The sequence below is a fragment of the Colossoma macropomum genome, unplaced genomic scaffold, assembly GCF_904425465.1.
Source record: "Colossoma macropomum unplaced genomic scaffold, Colossoma_macropomum, whole genome shotgun sequence".
In the NCBI taxonomy this organism is placed as follows: Eukaryota; Metazoa; Chordata; class Actinopteri; order Characiformes; family Serrasalmidae; genus Colossoma; species Colossoma macropomum.
The window spans coordinates 15,452,166-15,476,165 of NW_023494794.1; the positions used below are offsets into that span (position 1 = coordinate 15,452,166).

Genomic DNA, 24,000 nt, shown 5'->3' on the forward strand with positions numbered 1-24,000 from the left:
TCCTATTTATTTGCTGAGTTTAAATTGATAATAACAGAAAAATTTTGCACGAGCCACATTTTATTTTTTATTTATTTATTTTTTTGCCCAATATGTGCAGAGTAGACACCGAGGGGCGTTCAAACCTGCCTTCTCTGGTCTAAACCAAAACAGCAGGTGTGAAAGGAGCCTCGGACCAAAGGACCAAAATTTGGTCTGGATCAAAGCAAATCATGGTTTGGTTCGTCTGCGGTGTGGAAACACTTTTTTGAATGGTTCAGACTTTCAGACCGATTATAGGAAGCTGAGGCAGGAGATCGTCACTCATAAACAACAGGAGGACATTTTAATCCACACCTACTGTTTGTTTACTAAATTTAACATGTATTATTATATTATATGAACATATATATGAATAAAATATGGCCTGTGCAAAAAGGTTTTTAGTCTATGTTTTTTCCCACTATGTTAAACTAAATGTAAATAAATAAAATTGTCCAACAAATTTTGCTGAAAAATATATCAAACAATTTAAATCATGTTTTATTGCTCTTTTTACAGTGTGTTCACTTATTTTCACCCAAAAAAACCCCAAAAAGCCTTGTGGAATCTTTGTATACGACTATATAAATCTATACATTTTAAGAATTTAGAATTGCCAGAAATGATCGAAATATCAAAATTCAGAGACGGAGCCGTTTACATTTACTTCATTAACTTATTACACTTGATTTAATGATTTAATGAAAAGTTCAAACAGTGACGACAAAGTATTATTAAAACAGACTAAAGCAGTTCTAAATTAAGATCTGACCAGGTCAAGATAAGACTTTTCACAAATTTGTTTCATAGAAACAAACCTTAATTTCAGAACTGCATCTTATTGTATTTTATTTTTTTGATGTTATTTAATTTTATCTTTATCTTTTGTCTGTTTACAACATCTAAAGTCCAGTTAGGAAATATTAAACTACTCGATCAAAATGGACAATAAATTTTTATGTCTTTTAACAAACAATCAACAATATATGCAAAAAATGTAAACACCACTAAATTACATCAGAAATTTAAACTTGTAGTTTGAAAACTGGAAAAAAAATTTAAATTGTCATTTCCGTGTTTTAATAGTTCCTTAAAGCACGGAAAAAGGAATTTTACCAATTTTCCAAAATTTCAGAGAGATTCAGAGTGGTTTGGTGTGAAATGGTTCAGATGTCTTTACAGTGGTGGTGATAGGAACCAGGGGTCGCCATGACTACAACACAGATATAGACATTTTATTTACTATCCAGAACCACCAGTGAACCTACACGAGTCTTCTGAGTTTATATGGAATGATGATGATGGAAAATAGAGGAAAATCTGAAACAATAAGTTTTCTTTGGGGACTATTTTGCCTCACTAATATTCTGAGAGACGGTGACTCTCCAGGTGAGATGTCAGAGTTAAGGGATTCTGGGATACGATCGCCATCAGAACAAACATTTCCACAGTCATAAAACAACGTGAAGCTGTCAGGCTGCGCTTTAAATACTTATTGTTTACTTGTTGATTGTTTATGAGATCAAAGCGTGCGCACTCTTACCGATCGTGCAGTGCTCTCCTTCCCAGCCGGGGTGACACACACACTGCCCGTCCTTACACTCTCCGTGCTCTTCACACACTGGATGGCAGGCCTGTTTGTCACAGACAGGCCCCTCCCACCCATCCTCACACTGGCACTGCCCACCAACGCACACGCCGTGGACGCTACAGGGCAGCGGGCACAACTCTGTCAAGAGAAAGAGAGAGAGAGAGGGAGAGAGAGAGAGAGGGAGGAAGAGGGAGGGAGAGGGGGAGAGAACGGACAGTTAGTGGAAGCACAAGGTGGGTGTTTCTAATAAAGTGGCCAGGTAGTGGCAGTACAAGGTGTTTCTAATAAAGTGGCCAGTTAGTAGAAACACAAGGTGGGTGTTTCTAATAAAGTGGCCAGTTAGTAGAAGCACAAGGTGGGTGTTTCTAATAAAGTGGCCAGTTAGTAGAAGCACAAGGTGAGTGTTTCTGACAAAGTGGCCACTTTCGTTATGAACGAAAAAATTAGGCATTAAACAGATTACCGATGAATACAAATCAAAGCACAGGAGAGCGGGAACGAGGGAAAAAGAAAAGGGCAGAAAAGAAAAAGGGGAGAAAAACGAGAGGAAGAATAATCATTCTGAACAGTAATAACGCGTCATTTTTCATGTTTTCGGTTGAGCTTAATGTATCGCTCCATTTCTACATCATTAACTGCTCATTAAAATCAGTTTCTCGAAATCCTTTGATCTTCGTTTACAACTAAAACATTTTCTTTCTCAGATCATCTGTCCATCAACCCGGCCGTGAGGAAACGTCTCCGAACGGCAGCAGAAATTAGAACGAAGTGTTTATTAATACGGACAGAGTCGCTTAAACTGCGGTGGACGCTCGATCGGGCGGCTGAGGGGCTTTAATATTCATGCGCTTCTGAATTTAATGGGTAAAAGATGAATAATAATAGATGAATAATAATATCCTGGTTGTAGCCGCTGGCCCGTCATAAGCCTCCGGCGATCCGGCTGACCAATCACAACGCAGCAGAACCTTCCTCGCATTTAAATATTCATCATATTTAATCACGATATTACAATTTTAATACCTGCATAATATCTTAACGTCTTTTTCTTACGACTCTCTTTCCGTTCATCATGTCTTTCTCTCTCTCTCTCTCCTCTTCAACCTCTTCTCTCCACTCCCTTTCTTTCTCTCTCTCTTTTCCCTTCTATGTTCTTTCTTTCATCTCTCGTCCTCACTCGTTTCTCCACACCCTTTCTCTCTTCTCACTTCTTCTTTTCCCTTTTTCTTCTTCTCTCCCTTCTATAGTTTCCCTCTTTTTTCTCTCTCACTTTCACACTTTCTATCACTTCTTTTTTGTCTGTTAATTTTTTCTTTCTTCTTTAAATCTACACTGTATTTTTCACTTTTTCACTTTTGCACTTTCAATCTTACTTATTCACCTCAATCTTTCTCTCTTCTCTCTTTCTCTCTTCTCAATCTTACTTAATTCTTCTCTTTTTCTTCACTCCCTTCATTTATCTTGATTTTCTCTTTCATCTTCTTGTTGCTTTCTTTTATCCTATTTGCCTCCCTTATTCTCTCTCTTTCTCTCATTCTGTCACTTTCTTTTCTCTCTCGCTCCTCCTCACTGCCTCTATCTCTCTACTTTCTGTTACCTATTCTCTATTTTTACTCTCTCTCTTGCTCAGTCTCTCTCATTCTCTCTCCCATTCCATCTCTCTCTACTCTCTCTCTCTCTCGCTGTCTCTCTCAACTCTCTTTCTCATTCTGTCTCTCTCTCTCTCTCTTTCTCTAATTCTCTCTACTTTCTCTATCACTCACTCTCTCTTTCTCTCATTCTGTCACTTTCTTTTCTCTCTCACTCCTCCCCACTGCCTCTATCTCTCTACTTTCTGTTACCCACTCTCTCTCTATTTTTACTCTCTCTCTCACGGTCTGATTCTATCTCTCTCTCTCTCTCTAACTCTGTCTCATTCTGTCTCTCTCTCGCTCTCTCTCTCTGTGTTTATTTGCTTGTTTGTATTTACATAGACATACAAAGTCTTTTTTAGTCATCTCAACATCTTTAAAGTGGTCTTCTATCTACCTGTACATAGATGGTAACAATACATATTGCAGATTTTCATAGAACTTAATAACTTGAAATAGAAGAACTTGACCAAGGAGTTCTTACAGCCAGTTTTCAAAACTCTGAGATGCATAAACAACTAAAAGAACAACAACTTTATTTACACCTCATCACCAACATCAACTGCTCTGTGACGCTACTAAGCACAGTGACGAACAACGTCATTTACTCTTTCACCAACATCAAAAACTCCACAACTCCTCTGACGAACTGCTGCTTCAGGCCCTTCTGCAACATTTCTATAGGATGAAAGTCAGGAGTTTAACTTGACCATTCCATCAACTTTAGTCTTGGTTCTTTAACCACTTCAATGAGGACTGCATGCAAGGTGTGGTTCACGCTGGAGGTTCTGTGATGTTCTGGGGGGTTTTATTTACGTGGGAAATGGGTCTTTTGGTTGAGGTGACAGTAATTTTGAACCACACTCAGCTGCTGGACCTTTGGTAGAACAGGCCCAAACCATGATACTACCACCACCATGTTTCACAGATGGGATAAGGTTTTTATACTGGAATGCAGTGTTTTCCTTTCCCCAAACATAACGTTTCTCATTTAAACCAAAAAGATCCGTTTTGTTCTCATTCATCCACAAAACATTGTCCATTAGCCTTCTTGCTCTTGGTGTGATCTTTTTGGTCAACCATTCTCAGCCGGTCCAAAACTATACTGCTTTGGATGCCGTCACACTTGTAGATGTCAGTTAGCAGAAAATTTCGGGTTTCTAAGAGAATTTTTTTTTTATTTTTTTTTTATTAATATTATTTTTAGTGGTTTTATCTTTTTTATCTTTGTTATTTTATTGTACAGTGTCCTTGGGTGTTTTGAAAGGCGCTTATCAAATAAAATTTTATTATTATTATTATTATTAAAGCAGTTTGACCAAGAATGAAATCCACTCACAACACCGTCTCTTTTAGGCCCTCTCTCTCTCTCTCTCTCTCTCTCTCTCTCTCTCTCTGATCCCTGTCCTCTTTTGTGCTGCTGTAAAATCAATCAGATTTTTTAACTTAAAAAAAATAAATAAATAAAAAACTACAGGAAAACTCTTCATCGGTTTCTGGAAGATTTCTTCTTCACTTTGAGAAAGTGCGTCATTTTCTTCAATACATACTACATTACCCATAATCACTGATCAATACATACCTCATTACATCTAATCACTGATCAATCACATCCGTGGCCTCGTCTTTCAGTGCAGCTACTCCGGTAACGGCGTTTAAGGAGGAAAGTGGGTTTTTCAGGGTTTTTCTTTCTGTGTAAGTCGATAGTAACTGTGTTTGGTGGGTTTCAGTCAGCAGATGAACTCAGAGCTACACAATCACTTTCAGAGAGTCTGCAGAGCCACGAAAATCACTGAGAGGATAAACGCTACAAACGCAAGTCTCTCTGTGTTTCTCACAGTCCTACGAACCACCCACAGATTAAAGCTTTCAAAGAGATCACCCAAAAATAATCAGCTACAGATAACAAACTGCCTGCAGATCACAGACAGATCACCTGCAAATAATATTTTGATGAATTACCTACCTAAGTACTTTGAGACTAACCGTAAATCACCTGTAGGCCATGTATTAATCACATAGATCACCTGCAAATGACTATTCGATCACCTTTAAGCTGCCTGCAGATCACATATTAACAGTACTGTATTACGTCATTAAGACCACGCCTCCATGTTGGTAGACGAGCTGTAAATCTGATAGAGCTCATCTCATCACCATATTAATTTACCTCAATAAATGTATTAATTTACTTAAATACATTAAATTACCTCAATAAAAGCTTCTTGATCAACAAACTTCCTCTTGGAGGTGTTTAATGAGCAGCTAACGAGCAGCTCAGCAGAGCAGCTGTTGAACGCGTCTCATTGGCTGATCTAACGCCGCATCCCAAACCACACTCTTCTGTACTTCACCTACTACACTAATGAGAGCACTTCTAATGGGATATGCACTATTTTTACACACTATTTAGTGGGCTAGTGTGCGGTTTGGGACGGGGCGCCAGTAACGCAGCGGGAAATCTCAGCCGTTTAGATTTCAGCTTTCATTTGTTAATCACTACAGCAACCAATCAAATAAAATCAAGCCAATACACTCAAATATATCAGTTAATACGCTTTAAAATGAGATTTAAAAGTTTTTCAAGTGTTTTACTGACTTTGCTGGATCAGTTATGGCTTCACCTCATTACAGACAGACTCAGCTCTGCTGAGGGAACTTGATGTTGATACCAAAATGGTGGCAGCGCGACTGTGACATTATTGGATTAGTAATAATTCTATTCTCTGCTCAAACTGATCTGCTGTGTGTGTTAATTATCTGCTCCCTGAGCTGTTTCAGGTGTTGGAGCTCCAGCTGAGCTTCACCACATCTGCTAACATAAACAGCTACAGGTAGAAGAACTAATGAGGATCTGAGGGAGTGTGTACATGCGAGTGTGTGTGTGTGTGTGTAGCTCACCTGTGGAGCAGTCTGTTCCCGTCCAGCCCTGCTCACACACACACACTCCGGTCTGAGGCTGGTACGTGCCGTGTCTGGAACACTGCTCTTTACACGCCGGCAGAGGGGTCTCACACACCTCACCCCCCCACCCTGCAGAACACACACACTCACCCCGCACACACACACCCCGCCCCGAACACGACGGGTCAACACAGTCCACTGAACACACACACACAAACACACATACACAAACAAAATCAGTACTTAGGTTTTAGCTCTGGAGATACGAGGCTAACATAGCTAATGAGCTTATAACCACCAATTAGCATGATGCTAATCGCATGCTAAAATCATCTCACACTCATCTCAAAGTGTATGTATAGGTTCTTTATCTCTAACAGGCTTGGTCATGTGATTTCTGACACCATTGTAATAATAATAATAACAATAACAACAACAACAACAACAATAATAAAAATAAAAATAATAATAATAATAAAAATAATAATAATAATAATAACAATAATAACAATAACAATAACAATAATAATAATTATAATAACAATAACAGTAATAACAATAACAATAACAATAATAATAATAATAATAATACCATCAATAATAATAATAATAATAATTATTATTATTATTATTATTATTTACAACCCTGTTTCCAAAAAGGTTGTGACGCCGTGCAAAATAAGAATAAAAACAGAAGGCAATGATGTGCAAATCATTTAAAATCTACACTCTTAAAAAAGATGGTTTTTCAAGGTTCTTTAGTAAGGAAAATAGCTATATAGAGAACCATGAATACTCAAAGAACTCTTTGCATGATTAAAGAGTTCTTTGCATCATGGAAGCGTTCCTCAGAATGTGCTGTAGATGGTTCTATATAGAACATTTTTGAAAAAGCGTTCTATATAGCACCCAAAAGGGTTCTTCTACTGTTATGATGTCAAGCTTGTAACAATATAGGAACCCTTTTTGGTGCTATAGAGAACCCTTTTTGAAAAGAGTCTATATAGAACCATCTACAGCACACTCTGCATCATTTTGAAGAACTCTGTCATGATGCAAAGAACTCTAATCATGCAGAGGGTTCTTTGACTGATCAAGGTTCTTTATATAACCATTTCCTTACTAAAGAACCCTTGAAGAACCATCTTTTCTTAATAGTATAGGGTTTAAATGATTCGCACATCACTGCTTTCTGTTTTTATTCTGATTTTGCACCGACGGCAGCTCAACGTGCTGCACACACAGGTGATGAAACAGTAAGAGAACAAACTATGAGTATTAACTTTAAATCATAAAAGACAAACGGGTTCCGTCTGGTTGGTGTATTTCCCACTGGTTTTCTTTTATCTGAGAGGAAACAGCAGCCGTGGACTCTGTACGGAGAACCGTATGGCTTTAAGGCATTATAACGTTCCGGGTGGCCTGCTGTTTATGTGTCTTTATTATTTTCATTAATTCATGTTATGTATGTTCCTGCCTGCTCCCAGTTACTGTTCTGGGATAATTAAAGTTCTGTTGGCTTGAAATGAATTGGATTTAGTCCATGTTTACAGTGAGTCATACAGTGGCAGAAACCACATAACAAAGACTATTAAAGACACCCAACACCTTCGCACAGTCGGCGGGTATACGATGATTTAAATATGCAGTTAGCACCATGCTAATTGGGTGGAGGTGTTTATGCTTCCTATCTAGACTGATTAACTACATTTGGAGTGGGCTAATTTACAATTATTCAGAATGAGAGAGAGGGAGAGAGAGAGGGAGAGAGAGAGAGAGAGAGAGAGAGAGAGAGAGAATAGGGGGGCTGTAAATAATTATTAATTACTACAGTAACATCTGAGGTATTATCTGGTGTAGATGGGTGATGGACAGTCTAATTTACTTTTACATGAACAAGAGCCATAATAGAAAAAAACACAATGGCCTTTTCTCTATTCATCAATCTCTCTCTCTCTCTCTCTCTCTCTCTCTTAAACATCTCTCAGATGCATTTATCTAGTCTACATAAACAAAATTAAATGCTAGATTGGGTTAACACACACACACAAACACCCAATCCTGTTTCTATGAATTGTGGGGCCATTAGATAGACTTCCATTCACTTGACAAGCTTGTGGTCCCCACAAGGACGAAAAGTGATAATCAGTTTTAAACAGGAACAAAGGGAGTGCATACACAGCTTTTGGTCCCCACAATGTGGCACACACCTGGTCCATAGACACTCACACTCATACACACACAAACACTCAATCTAGTTTCTATGAAATGTTACATAGACTTCCATTCACTTTCCTGGAGACTTACTTAAACCTTAACCAGACCTACTACTAGCCTGAACCTCATCATCCACACTAACTCTCACTGTCACCCTAATCCTCACCTTAAGTTTTAATGATATACATTGTGGGGACAAGCTTGTGGTCCCCACAAGGAAGAAAGGTCCCCACAAAGTGAGTGTATTAACAGCTTTTGGTCCCCACAATGTGGCATAAACCTGGTCCACACACTCATACACACACAAACTCAAACACTCAATGTAGTTTCTATGAATGGTGGGGCCATTACATAGACTTCCATTCACTTCCTGGAGACTTACTCACATCTTAACCAGAACTACTACTAGCCTAAACCTCACACTCACACTAACCTTAACTTCACCTGAAAATTTAATGATATACATTGTGGGGACAAGCTCGTGGTCCCCACAAGGAAGAAAGGTCCCACAAAATGAGTGTATAAACAGGTTTTGGTCCCCACAACGTGGCATAAACCTGGTCCACACACACACAAACAACTGCACTCATACACACACACACACACACTCGCACTCATACACACACACACACACTCGCACTCATACACACACACACACGTCTTTGGCACCAAAGTCCACTGTTTAAAACTGATTATCTGATCAGTGGAACTGTGTAGAAACACCACATATCATCATAATAAATGCAAATAAACACATATATTAATGTTCAGAGCTATTTAGAATAACATATTTTTTAAAATCCATCAGCAGCACATTTTACTGAACATAATGAAGCACTGATTGGCCAATTAATACAAATAATACAGCTCTGTCACAAAGGGAGGCCTGGAAATTAAATAAAGACAACGACATACATAAAATCTCTACCTATATTAAAGGGCTCATATTCCATGTTTGGGATAAAATTCTTTTTTAAAATAAAGAAGTTGCATTGTTAAAGTTACAAATTTACTATTTACTCCACAGTCCATACAAATCCATATAGGGAACCTAAGCTGCAAAAACAGCCCGATGTGAAATCATTTTTTGTGATGTCACAAACACCTACACATTTACATACATCGGCTTATTAAGCCGACTGCAGTTTAACCCCGCCCACTCGCTCTGAAGTTATAAGGAGGCTTTCAGCCTCGACTGCTTTTTGAATGTACAATACAGGGCAGCCAATCAGAACAGAGCTCATTTACATCTATCAGTCAAGAAAAATGTAGGATATGGGCTCTTTAATGTTACCTGTATTTATTCCAATATTACTCTTTTTTCTGTGCAATAAACAATGCTCAGTGCTTTTTAAATATAATTTCAAATAAATGTAATAGAAGGTTTTTGTTCCAACAGCAGCGATATACAGTGCTGTGCAAAAGTTTGTGCGCCCCCAGTCAATTTACATGCTGTGAATAAGTGAAGGCATCCTCTACAGAGACACACTTCTGCACTTTTTAATACATAACCACTGTTTATGGATTGAAATGTACAGAAAAATACAGTGGGTATACAGTGTGTACACTGTGTGTGTGTGTTCCTCACACACCTTCCTCACAGTTGACTCCTTTGAAGGCGGGTGCGCACACACAGGTTCCGTCGACACACTCCCCGTTGTTGGAGCAGGTGGGGTCGATACACTGCCCGTCCTCCACCTCACACTCTGCCCCCTTCCAGCCTACACGACACACACACACCCCCTTCTCATACTCGCCGTTACCGCTGCACAGCACGGGGCATGAGTCTGACACACACACACACACACACACACACACACACAAACACACACACAGCTCAGTTTATATCACAATACCTACATTTAGAGCCAGTTACTCATTCAACCTAATGAGAAACTGTAGAACAGACTCAGTTTATATCACAATACCTACATTTAGAGTCGGTTATTCATTCAACCTAATGAGAAACTGTAGAACAGACTCAGTTTATATCACAATACCTACATTTAGAGTCAGTTATTCATTCAACCTAATGAGAAACTGTAGAACAGACTCAGTTTATATCACAATACCTACATTTAGAGTCGGTTATTCATTCAACCTAATGAGAAACTGTAGAACAGACTCAGTTTATATCACAATACCTACATTTAGAGTCAGTTATTCATTCAACCTAATGAGAAACTGTAGAACAGACTCAGTTTATATCACAATACCTACATTTAGAGTCAATTATTCATTCAACCTAATGAGAAACTGTAGAACAGACTGTATAAACAATATAGTCTAAAATTGGGTTACACTGGACGACTTTAGCCCTGATTTTTAGCAGGACACACTAAATTTAGTCTCACTTTGACTGTTTTGTGCTTGCCTCTGTAGAAACGTACAAAATCGCGGGACATGATGATTTGTTGGTGGGACGTTGCCCCTAAATGTCCCCCCTGAATTTGGGCCACTGTGTTGTTGTGTTGTTGTACCTTTGGAACAGTCCGGTCCGAGGAAGCCGGTGAAACAATGGCAGTGACCAGCAACACATTCACCGTTCCCGTTACAGTTAGTGGAGCAACCGTCCATCATTTCTACACATAAACACAACGTAAACACGAACGTACCTTTAAAAGTTCTATATCAGAGGGAAAATGCATACAAAATTACAATTTAATAATCATTTGACGCAATTACTGAATAATCACAGTAAGAATAAATATGCAGTTCTGGAAATACATTTTAATTTAAGTAAATCTACTATGAAGCATCTAAATCCTTGCGTAAATAAAATGTCAATGCTAGCGAACCAAACAGCAAATTAAAATCAGAATTAAATTTCACTCTTCATTTTGAACTCAATATTGCATAAATGAGGGGAAACTCAAATGCAAACATACAAATAAACTGACACTGTATATACTGCATTTCTATTATAAATTTGAATGAAAAACTTTGTAGCAGAACAACATCACAACATTATCATGTCATTGATAATATCTCAAATGTGCAGTAATGCTTTCTTTTATAGTCCCCTTTGTTCTAGCTATTAACCAGCTAAGTGTAGGGCACAAACTCCACAGTACTGTGTAATAATTTTGGGTAAAAAGTTCCAAGTCGGTTTAACTAAATGACACTAACATGTTCTAGATATTGACTGATTAAGTGGTTATAAACTCCAAAGAACGAAATAATTAATTTGGGTCAGATAGTATCAAAACAGTCTAACTAAAATAACATAAAAAACTAACAGGTTCTAGATATTAACTGATTAAGTGAGGCTCATAAACTCCAAAGTGGTGCGTAATTACTTTGGATCAAATGGCATCAAGACAATCTAACTAAAATAACATGAAATGACTAAGAGGTTTTTGGTGCTATATAGAACCATATACAACATATCCTCTATCAATCTGAAGGACCATTTCATCATGGAGAGGTGAACATGCTTTTACATACTTAAAGGGTTCTTTGAGTGTTCATGACTCTATACAGAACCATTTTCTTTACTAGAGAACCCTAGAGAATCTTTAACAGTGCAGCAGTTTGGAGTTTGTACCTCACACTTAGCTGAATAATATCTAGAACATAAGGCTATATAATAAATGTGCTTTGTCAGTGTATAAATGTTGTTTTCCAGTAATTATCTTTGTTGTTTTGTTGTCTAGACCTTGTTATGTTTGTATGTGTGCGGGTTCTCTCACCGATAGCGGTGCTGTGCACCAGCACCTGCTCCATTTTGCGCCCGTCGTTGTAGAAGGCCAGGTGCCAGGTGCCCAGGTCCAGATATTCCATAAACACCGTTTCCTGGAGGGCACTCAGTAAACCATTTGATGCAGAAACCTTGGGAATGTCAGGATTCCGAGATTCCTGCTTCAGCTTCCCATCCAGCAGCTTCACAAAGTCGAACTAGAGAGGAGAGACAGGAGGGTGTGTTATGTAATTATACAGTGCGTTATTTTTATTAGATTAGAACAGTCAAAGTGACAATTCCATGCTGGGAGTGGGAAAACGCATCCACAAAGCATGTGCAAAATAAATCCCAGAGCAAAGAAATTCCTGAACACACCATCTTAGAAAAGCATAAAGGCTCTACAACGAGCCTCCTTTCTGCAGAGAGGGTGCTGATCTCCTGCTGTCTGAACCTCTCCTGTTAATACACACTGTGTAATACATCATAACTGCTACTGTAATCACTCTCACTGCGCACTTAACACTGTAAACACTGCTGAGAGTTATGTTTATATTCATTGTGTTGTAACCACCTCTTAGCGCAATACCTGCTCTCATGGAAATACAACAAATCTGTCTTATATGCTATGTAAATATGCTGCAGATATACTTTTATACTTTTATTCCTACTCTTTCATAGTTTATGTTTATTTTTCTATTTCTGCCTAAATTATGTCTGTTTTTATTCCTATTTTATTTCTATCTATCTATCTAAAAAGCCTTAATTAAAACATGGCTATATATATATATATATATATATACACACACACATTTTTCAGTTTTTTACATAATTTCAAAATACCTGTCATGTATGTAAATTTCATGCTGAATGGACTAAAAGAAACGTCCCAAAATGACTTGGAAAAATTCTGGTTCCATTGACTTACATTAAAAGTAAAGTATGTTTTTTCCTTCTCCTGTAAAGTTGTAATTTTGGAGGTTTTATTCCGACAGTATATATTTTTCCCCCTTTTTTCTTTTCTTCCTGACCAACACCTGGGTGTTCTCTGATGCTCAGAGCCATTATTTTGTGTCCTGATGAAGGCCTGAGAAGGCCACAACACGTCAGCACATACTGCCATGTTTCAATAAAGGTGAATTTCTTTGCTCTGGGATTTATTTTGCACATGCTTTGTGGACGTGGATGAATTTTGTTTTTTGCCACTCCCAGCACGGCAGTCTACTCTGAGTCTGCTGCACCCACGGTCCAGGTACACCTGTGTTTTTGCTTCATTTTTGTGACCTCTGCAGCGCTTCGTCACTTTTGTTCTAGATTATATTTGATTCAACTTTATTATTTTTTATTATTATTTATTTATGAATTAATGAAAACAACATGTGAAATAAATGAGGCTACCATGGGAAAAAAGGCCTGGTAAAGTGAGGCAGTGGCGTGAAGCTGCTAAGGTAACTCAGCTGACGGTGTAAACTCAGATTAACAGCTCAGTCCTGAACATCCTGCGTTTCACAGTGTTACTCTACTGTTAAATATTCACTGGAGGGTTAAATATCATGTTTAAATGTACTGGCTGTGAAAGTTTTCCCACCCTATTTACATTCGCATCCCTGTGTTTCCCCACCCACCATTTTCGGGTCACGCTGGGGGAGGTCATGGAAACAAGGATACATGACAATGAGTGTGTTTACATGTAATCAATGATCTGATCATAACTGGATTTCTGCAGGTAGCTGATTTTTTTAAATGGTCATGTAAACAGCATACTCCGATCTAGAACTCTTACTCTGATTTCTTTCAGATTTCTCAGTCTGAGCATGTGCAAAAACAGACGGCGGTACCAGAAATAAGCGAACAGCCGTGAGACGCAGCGTCTCCACTTTTGGAGCGACGCTGAAACCAAATACATGCTTAACGAAATGAAGGATTTAAATATTCTTCATCTTCTAGATGAGGTACGTTCATATTTTCATGTAAAGTGGTGTGATGTTTAAAAAAAAAGCTGCAGCATCTGATTACTGTCTGACTCATGTAGACCTAGAGTTTCCCTATTATCTGATTACTCAAGTGCATGTAAACATGTTGATCGGATTACTGACAAAATCTGATTTTCTGTAGTTATCAGGTTATTAAGTGCATGTAAACGTACTCAATGTCTTGGGTGTATCGTTGATAGATGACAAGAAAGTGGTAGTTATTACACAAATAGAAACAATTACAAGTGTACGGAATACTGAAGTGTACGAAATACTGAAGCATACGGAATACTGAAGTGTACGGAATACTGAAGTGTACGGAATACTGAAGCGTACGGAATACTGAAGTGTACAAAATACTGAAGCGTACGGAATACTGAAGCGTACGGAATACTGAAGTGTACGGAATACTGAAGCGTACAAAGTATTGAAGTGTACAAAATACTGAAGCGTACAAAATACTGAAGCATAGGAAATACTGAAGCGTACGGAATACAGAAGCGTACGAAATACTGAAGCGTACGGAATACTGAAGTGTACGGAATACTGAAGCATAGGGAATACTGAAGTGTACGGAATACTGAAGCGTACAAAATACTGTAGTGTACGGAATACTGAAGCGTACGGAATACAGAAGCGTACGAAATACTGAAGTGTACGGAATACTGAAGCGTACGGAATACTGAAGCGTACGGAATACTGAAGCATACGAAATACTGAAGCCTAGGGAATACTGAAGCCTAGGGAATACTGAAGTGTACGGAATACTGAAGCGTAGGGAATACTGAAGTGTATGGAATGCTGAAGCGTACGGAATACTAAAGTGTACGGAATACTGAAGCATACGGAATACTGAAGCCTAGGGAATATTGAAGCGTACGGAATACTGAAGTGTATGGAATGCTCAAGCGTACGGAATACTAAAGTGTACGGAATACTGAAGCGTACAGAATACTAAAGCATATGAAATACTGAAGCGTACAGAATACTAAAGCATATGAAATACTGAAGCGTACGGAATACTGAAGCGTACGGAATACTTAAGTGTAAGGAATACTGAAGCACTGAAGTGTACAGGACACTGTGCTCTTACGTTATGTCGTTACATCATCCCACCCAATGGTTCTATGGTACTGAACTCACAGGTATCACCAGCTTTTAGCGTAGTTTAGAGTGACAAATTGTACCAGCGTACTTTGACGTCAACATGCGTACCAGCTACGCTAAATAAAAATAAATACGCCCCCCCATCTGTCTTGCTTTTTCCTTGTTTATTTTTTGAATAATCAACTTTATCGGTTACCTTTTTTGTTCTTTCGTTCTGTATCACAACTACAACCACAAGAAAACAACAATACAGTCGATAATTAATAGAGCTAAGAATAACATGAGCTGCCTGACGACAGATAAATTTCATTTATCTCATTTATTTAGCCATATATACATATTCAAGGGCTACACGTTCAGCTAATGACTGTCACATGTCTCAAAGGGTCCCCGAGGGCCCCTGACAGTCAGAGGCCCCCATGAGCTGGTCGGTAATCCATCCCTGATATAGACGGGTCATACTGCAGTCTTTACACTGGAACAAACAGAACAGATTCACACGTAGGACCGTGCAAAAAGACACGTGGAAGCGTGTGGGTGTGTTTATTAATAACCCTCTCTCTCTTACGCGCACATTCGGATCCAGTTTCATTAGCAGGCCGTAATTAAGCCGTTCTCTTTCGCTTCCGCCGCCCACACATGCAAACGCGCACGCAAACGGCGCAACAAGAGGCTTAAAATTGAATTATACAAGGTTGTAATTTCCTGAGTGATGTGAATAGTTAATCTGGGATGATATCCACGCTAACGAGCTTTAATTAGCGGCTAGAGGTCGTCCCATGCCAAATCATTACAGACGCAATCGCGTTGGACTAATCATCCGGCTTCTGGAACGTTCCGGCTGGAACGAGGGAGAAGCTCTGAGCCAGAGCGTGAGGAGGATTCGGAGAGAGAGACAAAGAGAGAGAGACGGAGAGAGAGAGAGAGAGAGAGAGAGAGAGAGAGAGAGAGAGAGAGAGAGAGAGAGCAAAATAACACACAGCTATACAGACTAGAATCGTGAGGTCTTACTCTGATTCTAGTAGCAAAGCGATCAATTAAACAAAAAAACCTAAACTGGACCACAAAGTTAAAGCGAAAGTCCGCTTGTAGTCGGTCAGCGAAGTCATGTCTGTTGTCCGAAGTTTGCTGCTTAGTGGAGCTACAAGGCTAATGTAGCTAACAAGGGAAGGAATTAGCCAGTTAGCATAGTGCTAACTGCATGCCTAAACAAAACATCTGAAAACTCACTTCAAACCGTCATGAAATAATCTCTTACTCTCTTATAGACTTACGAAGTTCCACACTACACGCTTAAAAACACGGTTCTTCAAGGGTTCTTTAGCAAAGAGAATGGTTCTGTTAAGAACCATGAGTTCCATATAGAACCATTTGCATGCTTAATTGGTTCTGGTTCTTCAGATTGATGGGGAAATGTGCTGGATCTGGTTCTAAATAGCACCAAAAAGGATTCTTCTGTTGTTAAAGGCTTGACATCATAACAATAGCAGAACGCTTTTTGGTGCTATTTAGAACCATTTCCAAAAAAGTGCTTTACAGAACCATCTACAGCACATTCTCAATCAAGCTGTGGATAAGGGCTGCCCACCGGGCAAGTGTGCTCACTGCCCCCTAGTGTGTGTTCACTAGTGTGCATGTATGCAAATGCAGAGGTCTAATTCCACAGTGTGCAAACACAGTTGGCTGATGGTTCTGAACTGAACTGAATTGAATTGATCTGAAGAACCGTTTGATCATGCAAAGAAAAATTTAAGCATGCAAAGGGTGAACTCATGGTTCTAAACAGAACCATTGTCTTTACTAAGGAACCCACAAGGAATCTTTTTTAAGTCATCTATAAATATAGAGACAAACACTGTTTTAGTGATGTTATGTACTGTTGTTTGGTGAGTTTGTAGTCGGCTAAAATCCACAGATTTTCAGGGGTTCTTTAGCAAAGAAAATGAATCCATATAGAACCATGAACCCTCAAAGAACCCTTTGCATGATTAAAGGGTTCTTTGTATCGTGAACAGGTTCATCAGATGGATAGTGAATGTGCTGTAGATGGTTCTATAGAGAAACTTTTTGAAAAAGGTTCTTTGCGTTGTGAAAGCGTTCTCCAGATTGATGGAGAAGGTGCTGTAGATGGTTCTACATAGAACCTTTTTGAAAAGGGTTCTATAAAGCACCAAAAACGTTCTTCTTTTGTTACGATGTCAGGCTTGTTACAATAGAAAAACCCTTCGTGGTGCTATTTAGAACTTTTTTCACAAATGTTCTATATAGAACAATCCTAAGCACATTCTCCATCAATCTGAAGAACTCTTTCACGATGTGAAGAACCCTTTAATCATGCAAAGGGTTCTTTGCTGCAGCTCATCTACCTCCCTTTATAAGGACCTACACCACCACGTGCTCTCTGTGCAGAGTACTGCCAGCTGGTCTGTGCACTGAGCCTTATATCACTACTGCTGCTGGATTCATGGTTTACGCGGACTTTCCTCAGAACTCCTGGACTCTCTTTGGTACTTTTGTTGGGTTTTTGTAAGTTTTCTTGGTTTTGACCGTTCTGGACTGTCTCTGATTCTGTTTCTTATGATTCTGCTGCTGTGTTTTTCAAGTAAACGGGAAAAATGGATTCAAACACGTCTTCAATACAGCCTTACATGTTAAATTAACATAAATTAATAAACATGTCTGTAATGTTTATGGCCCATATTGTGTTATTGTGGCTCAAAACATCTTTTATCATTGAAATTAATGTTTTTTTTTTAATTTTGTCCCTAAAAAAGTGTATAAAAGACATACAATTAGAAATTTGCATTAAAAGTTTTGACATGTATGAGCCAAACTGAAGGCCTGGCACTGTTAATCACTGTATGGCACCATTGAAATTCTACATATGTTTACACAGTTGAATGCAAATTTGGTCAAATTATATGTTTTGTTAATTTTCTATATTTTCAGTCAAAATAAGTTCGCACACCCTCTACGGGAAACGCACTTAAATCTGCATTTTTACTATTTTGTGCACAAATTCTGTTTAACAGATTAAAAAAAAAAAAAATATATATATATATATATATATATATATATATATCGCTGTTGTGGGAATAAAACCTCATATCTCCATTTTTGACATTTTCAGTTTTTGACAAAATTTGAAAGTACTTGTTGCCTATTAGATTGTGTGTAAATTTCATGCTGAATGGACTAAAAGAAATAGCCCAAAATTACTTGGAAAAAATTCTGGTTCCATTGACTTACATTAAGAGTAAAGTATGTTTTTTCCTTCTCCTGTAAAGTTACCACTTTGGAGATACGAGGGTTTTTTCTGACAACAGCGATATAAAATATAAAACACGCTATAACGTTTTAACAGGACAGATTTTATGTCTTATTTTCCTCCCAGCATGTTAAATTTAGTAAATAAACAGTAATTATGTATTAAAATGTGCAAAAGTCTGTCTCTGTATAGGATTTGTAACATATTTTCAAAATCAATAACAACATGGAATTTGACCAGGGGTGCTCAGACTTTTGCACACGACCATAATTGTGTAAAAGTGTGTGTAACTGTATGTGTGTGTCCCCTTACCTGTGTGTGGGTGGGTGGCAGGTTCCTCCTGCCGTAGATTCCCAGCAGAGCGTTGTGTGTGTGTGAGATGTTGAAGCGGATGTACTCCGGATGTTGGACCACCACGCTGAATCTCCAGAACTGACCCGGGGGAATCACCTGGACCAGCTGAGTGCCGATGTCAACTTCACCTCTGTCGATGCCCCGCCCACGCTGCGACGGGTCCTTATCTGCATGTACACAACACATACAACAACCATGAAAACCAACATCTTCGTCTTTAGTTCTTCTCAGGTTCAGCGGTTGGTACAGTGTACTGGGTTCGATGCCCCACCTCAGCAGGAACCCTACACTACTCATAGTGTTGTATTGAGTCATTAAGAAGTCCAAGTCTCCATGTTGGCAGGTGAGCTGTAGCTCTGAGCTCTGATGGAGCTCGTCTCATCACCGTTACTGCAGATACAGCCCTGCAGGAGATAAACACCAACACAACAGACCAGAATGACCTCAAACACATGAACAGATATGTAGATGCTTTAGATGCGTCTCCAGAAACACTACGAGGAGAAGATGATCTAGATCGGTGGATCCGTATCACCTGCACATCTCCAGAGTTCAGAACATTCCAGTGTGAGATATTTTATAAAAACTAATAAAAGTGGCAGCAAAACTGCCAAAACTCTTAAATAATAAACTCAGACACACAAATAAAGCTGAAGTAGCTTCTTAATCACCAGCTTCTCATCTGAACTTTCCGTTCCACCTTAAATGGAGCTGCAGTTACACTGAGGCGCCTTAAACAGAGAACGAATTAGGAAAGTTGGTGATTATTAATCAACATCAGCTTCTCAATCAATTTACCTCAATAAATGCAGCAAATTCCAATTCGATGTTTTGTTGATTTTTCTAAGTGAAAATAAGGGGAGCACATTTTAAAGCACAGTTACTTTAATTTGCTGTTTATTTAACACATTAGGATAAAATCTGATCTGTGCAAAAGTTGGCACGTTTTATATTTGGTGTTTTGTGTCACTTCCGCACTAAAAATTGCAGATAAATGCCACATTTGAGTTCTCTGAAGAGATAACTTAATCAGTGTCATGTGACCTGGGGTGTACAAACTTTTCATACTTAGACTTTTTGTGACATCAATTCAAATATTTTTTTTAATTGTAGTTTCCATATATGGACTGTATGGAGTGATGAATGAATTTTGACAAATAGGCAGTACCATAATATTTACATACTACTTTAAACTACTTCAGATTGATGGAGAACGTGCTGTAGATGGTTCTACACAGCAGCCAGACGGGTTCTTCTCTTGTTCTATATCATGCTTGTAACAACAGAAGAACACTCTGGGTGCTATACAGAACCATTTTCAAAAAGGTTCTACATAGAACTGTCTACAGCACATTCATGCGCATTTTCCATCAATCTGAAGAACATGTGCAGGATGTAAAGAACCCTTTAATCATGCAAAGGGTTCTTTGAGTGTTCATGGTTCTATACAGAACCACTTTCTTTAATAAAGAACCCTTGAGAAACCAAGAGTGTATATGAGCTGAATGAACAGCACTGACTTCACATTAACCAGGTACGTCTGCAGTGAGACTCTCACACACAATGTTCTTCAGATAAACCAGATATCAGATCATAACTGCATTTTCACAGAGTATCAATACTACAACACTCGCTTCTGTCCTGTTAAAGGATCATTTGATCAGATTTAAAATGAAGATACTGGAATACAAACTCATTTCTAAAGGTATCAGACAGTAAACAGAGCATCAGACAGGATTTGGGCTGTTTTCATACATTTCAAATGGATTTGATAAAAACGTACATACGTTTATTTTTGTCTGTGTGTAATATTTCCACAGAAATTTAAAATAAATGTATTTTTAAAATATATTTGGTTAATATTCTAAAATACATGAACCGCAGTGTGTTTGAAACGCATATTAAATATATAAAAATATTTTTTTTTTCAGTATCTCTGGTTTGGCACTTCCTCTGATTTACATATATCCTCCTGATTTAGATCCTGTGGGTGAGCTGTCGACAGCGCTGGCCAGAAACTCTTTGGCCAGCGTGCGGCTCGTCCTCTCCAGAGCTCCTCCTCCTCCATTGTGAGTTCTAAACAGCCCGTCTGCGCTGCTAAGCAAACTTATTGTTACGGGGAGGAACGCGGTTGCCAGAGGATGTAATTTCGCGAGCGAGTCGTTTGCATTCGCGCTCTCATTTAAACCGTTGCAGCCGCCTCGTTTGCAAACATTGTTTTCTGGCCAGCACGGCTTCCCACGGGCTATTGGACGAGTTTAATTTATCGAGCTTGGCCGAGCCCGAGCTCATTGTTAGGGGAAAAAAATGGTGCAATATGGCCTGAAGACCTGTTTGTGCTTTTATTATTTAACCTCTAGTTCCTCTCATGAAGAAGTCGGAGTCCACCAATCTGTTAGAGTCCCGCACTGACCCGTCTCTGTAAACAAATCTGTACAACTGTTATGATTAAACTACTCCAGACTATTGTTCATTCTGAAGCACCACATTCTAACGCTTAGCTTCACGTTAAGCCACACTGTCTGGAAAGATGAGCTTCGAATGGGTTTAAAAGAACAGTTATAAAACGGATCGTTCTGGTCCTGAAATCTGATTGGCTGAGCTGCATTCAAAGCTGCTGTAAAATCCACAATATACGCACACCGACCACCTGACAACAACTGAATAGACATTACTAAATAATCTTTGACTCTAACGCAGCTCGCATGGACCACTGATGAAGTAAGAACCCATTTTGCGTATAAACTGAGGGGCTGGCAACTTATTTTCTTATCTAGAACTAGGCTGCTCAGCTAGCTAACAGGCTAACAGATAGCTAACATGCTAAACAGCTCCATCATTAATATCACAGGCTTGAATTAAAGTACTAATGATATGATTTACTGTAAAACTTCAGTATAAAAGACTAAAAATGTCACTTTAATGTTTTACACACTTCAAATGTTCGTGTTTCAGTCAGAAGTGGCGTCAAATCCAGGCTGAATCCCAAACGGCTCCGTACTCCCTAAACAGTGTTCTTGCTATGAAGGTTTAGAGGTTCTAGCCTCTACAGCCAAACAGGGCATCATTTATCGAGTGTGGATGAGTCTGAATCCCAAATGACTGTTTCTTAGCTGTATTTTGCTCTGTTGGGCTGCAGGATCCAGTATTTAAACTCCTATGTAGTGCACTATGTAGGGAGCAGGGAGCTGTTTGAGATTCAGCCCCAGCGTGAGATGAGGGCGCCGCAGGACTGGTGCTAAATGAGACTCATGGTGACCAAAAAGTATTTATAAAGTGAAAGTTTCTGCATTAAACAGTGCTGTGTTTTCATATGTTCATTATTATACGACAAAAAGGCTAAAAAGTTCATGAAATGACCGCAAAACACAGCGATGGGTGACCGAATGTTTTTCTCATTCAGCGGTCCACGGTTGCTTGGCAATGATAGCGTAATCTAAAGGAACTACATGTCTTGGTGCAATACTTGTGTATGTGGATTATTATTATTATTATTAATAACTTAAATTATTTTCTGAAGAATTGCGTACTTTATTATATTTCATGTTGGCCGCCGTTTTATAAACACAATAAGCCACTTGAGGCCGTGCATTACAGTGATTTCATCACAGGGAAGGGGGTTTTACTCCACTTCAAGTCATGCCTAACAACACCCTTCCCGGTGGTAAAATCACAGTAATGTACGGCTTTTTGAGGCTCATTGCTTTAATATACACTGTAATGTGGACGGCTGCTTGATTCTCGTTCTCCTTCACTCCAGAAAAACAGTTCTACTATTGTTAAAAGCTCATATTCTAACAATGGTAGAACCCTTTTTGATGATATATAGAACTCGTTTCAAATCTACAGCACATTCTCCATTAATCTGAAGAACCATTTAATGCTGCAAACAACCCTTTTATCATGTACAGTGTGCATGTTAAGGTGGAATGGTTCTATATGACACCAAAAAGGGTTCTACTATTGTTACAATATGAGCTTGTAACAATAAAAGAACCATTTTTCATGCTATGTAGAACCCTCTTCATAAACGTTCTATATAGATCCATTCTACATACAGCACATTCTCCATCAATCTGAAGAACCCGTTCATGATGCAAAGAACCATTTAACCATGCAAAGGATTCTTTGAGATTTCTTGGTTTTATATAGAACCATTTTCTTTACTAAACACCCTTGAAGAACCCTGTCAACAGCATCAGAAAGCCATCTGTTAGAGAACTTGCACACCGGTTCTGTTTAGATTGAGGCCATTTAGTCGGAACGGCTCTCTGTGTTCCCAACAGATATTCAAATCCCCAATATAATTAAGCCTTTCACTCCTAAAAAGATGGTCCTTCAAAGGTTCTTTAGTATAGAAAATGGTTCTATATAAAGCCAAGAACACTCAAAGAACCCGCTGCATGGTTAAAGGGTTCTTTGCATCATGAAAATGTTCTTCAGATTAATGCAGAATGTGTTGTATATGGTTCTATCCAGCACCTAAAAGGGTTCTTCAGTTGTGACAAGCTTGACATCACAACAGTAGAAGAACCCTTTAAGAAAAAGTTCTATATAGAATCCTCTATAGCACGTTCCCCATTAATCTGAAGAACCATTTCATGATGCAAAGAACCCTTTAATCATGCACCATTTGCATGTTAAGGTGGAATGGGTCTATATAGCACCAAAAATGGTTCTACCATTGTTACAATATGAGCTTGTAACAACAGAAGATGCTATATAGAACCCTCTTCAAAAAGGTTCTATAAAGAACCATCTACAGCACATTCTCCATCAATCTGGAAACCATTTCATGATGCATTTAATCATGCAAAGGGTTCTTTGAGTGTTCAAAAAGATCTTGAGTTCTTCAAAGGTTATTTAGTAAAGACAGTGGTTCTATACAGAACCATGAACACAAACTATTTTGCATGCTTAAATTGTTCTCTGCATGGTGAAATGGTTCTTCAGACTGATGGAGAATGTGTTGTATATGGTTCTATACAGCTCCCAAAAGGATTCTCCTATTGTGACAAGCTTGACAAAAAAAACAATAGAAGGACCCTTTTTGTGCTATAGAGAACCCTTCTCAAAAAGGTTCTATTTAGAACCATCTACAGCACATTGTACATCAGTATGAAGAACCATTTCATGATGCAAAGAACTCTTTAATCATGCTCAGTGTGCACATTAAGGTGGAAGGGTTTTATATAGCACCAAAAAGGGTTCTACTATTGTTACGATATGAGGTAGTAACAACAGAAGAACCCTTT

General features: G+C 38.6%; 1 protein-coding gene across 1 annotated transcript in view; it reads right to left on the minus strand.

The window, feature by feature from the left end:
- LOC118814644 (teneurin-1-like) overlaps nt 1-24,000 on the minus strand; it is a 173,897-nt gene that overhangs the window by 58,842 nt on the left and 91,055 nt on the right. Inside the window, 6 exon segments of the mRNA XM_036580344.1 lie at nt 1,565-1,750; nt 6,145-6,345; nt 9,957-10,151; nt 10,845-10,946; nt 12,057-12,261; nt 18,704-18,912. Of these exon segments, the coding sequence (XP_036436237.1) occupies nt 1,565-1,750; nt 6,145-6,345; nt 9,957-10,151; nt 10,845-10,946; nt 12,057-12,261; nt 18,704-18,912 (1,098 nt within the window).